At 54.8% G+C, this 876-nt stretch overlaps 1 protein-coding gene across 1 annotated transcript in view; it reads left to right on the forward strand.

The window, feature by feature from the left end:
• SCUBE3 (signal peptide, CUB domain, EGF-like 3) overlaps window positions 1-876 on the forward strand; it is a 37,044-nt gene that overhangs the window by 20,376 nt on the left and 15,792 nt on the right. The window contains exon 7 of the mRNA XM_009888325.1: window positions 232-247. Within this exon, the coding sequence (XP_009886627.1) occupies window positions 232-247 (16 nt within the window). The remainder of the gene's footprint in view (window positions 1-231; window positions 248-876) is intronic.

Below are 876 nucleotides of genomic sequence, written 5' to 3' on the forward strand. Positions count from 1 at the left end.
TAGCTGAGGTAACTGCTCGGATATTTAGATCCTCCCTTTCTTGTTTTACGGCCGGGGCTCGGCAAACAGCCCTCCCTCCCCAACCCCCGGTGCTCCCTCCGCCGCCCCTTCCCCATTTCCTCTGAAATATTTCATCATTTCAAGGGGAATAAAGTTTCCAGCGAGGGGAAACGCAAACTCGCTCCCCGGGCCATGGGCTTTGAAATTGTACGCGGTGCGTTTGATGGGCTGCCGGGACAGGCCCCTGGTCCAGGTTCCCTTCAGATCACACCACGCGGCAGGAAGCACGATCAGCCCCTTTGAATGACAGTTTCATTAGGCCACGGCCGGTGTTTTTCATTTTTCCGCTTTTTATTGCTGCTTTTAAAAATGCAGATAATGAATAACATGCCTCTGAGCGAAGCGGGGCCAGCCCTAATGGCTCCCAACATGTCTGCAGGCTCGAGGGGGAGGGGGAGCCGGGAGGGGAGGCCGATGACCTTATATATTTATATTTATGCTCAAAAAGCAGCCTTTTTTTTTTAAAAAAAAAAAAAAAGCAGCACATAAAATCACCCTCCAGCAGCCCAGGGTGCAGCACCCGTGGGGGTGATGCAAACCAGGCTGTCGCGGTTGATGCAGATTTTGGCTTTCTGGGAAGATTTGCAAGCCAGGGCATCATTGCAGCTCCCTCCCGCCGATATTTGGGGTGCAGCAGAGCCATCGGTGTCCCCCTGCTCGCGGCGAGCCCCGGCGGAGCGGGAGGTGGTGCACGGGGAGGAAATATGATTAGATGGAGACGGAAACTAATCCCAGCTCATGTTTTATGGCCGATTTCCTGACCCGCATCCAGGCGGTTTACGGCGGGCCCGCCCGTGCTTCCCGGCCTTTGTAAGC

Source organism: Charadrius vociferus, unplaced genomic scaffold, assembly GCF_000708025.1.
Source record: "Charadrius vociferus isolate BGI_N301 unplaced genomic scaffold, ASM70802v2 scaffold266, whole genome shotgun sequence".
NCBI lineage: Eukaryota > Metazoa > Chordata > Aves > Charadriiformes > Charadriidae > Charadrius > Charadrius vociferus.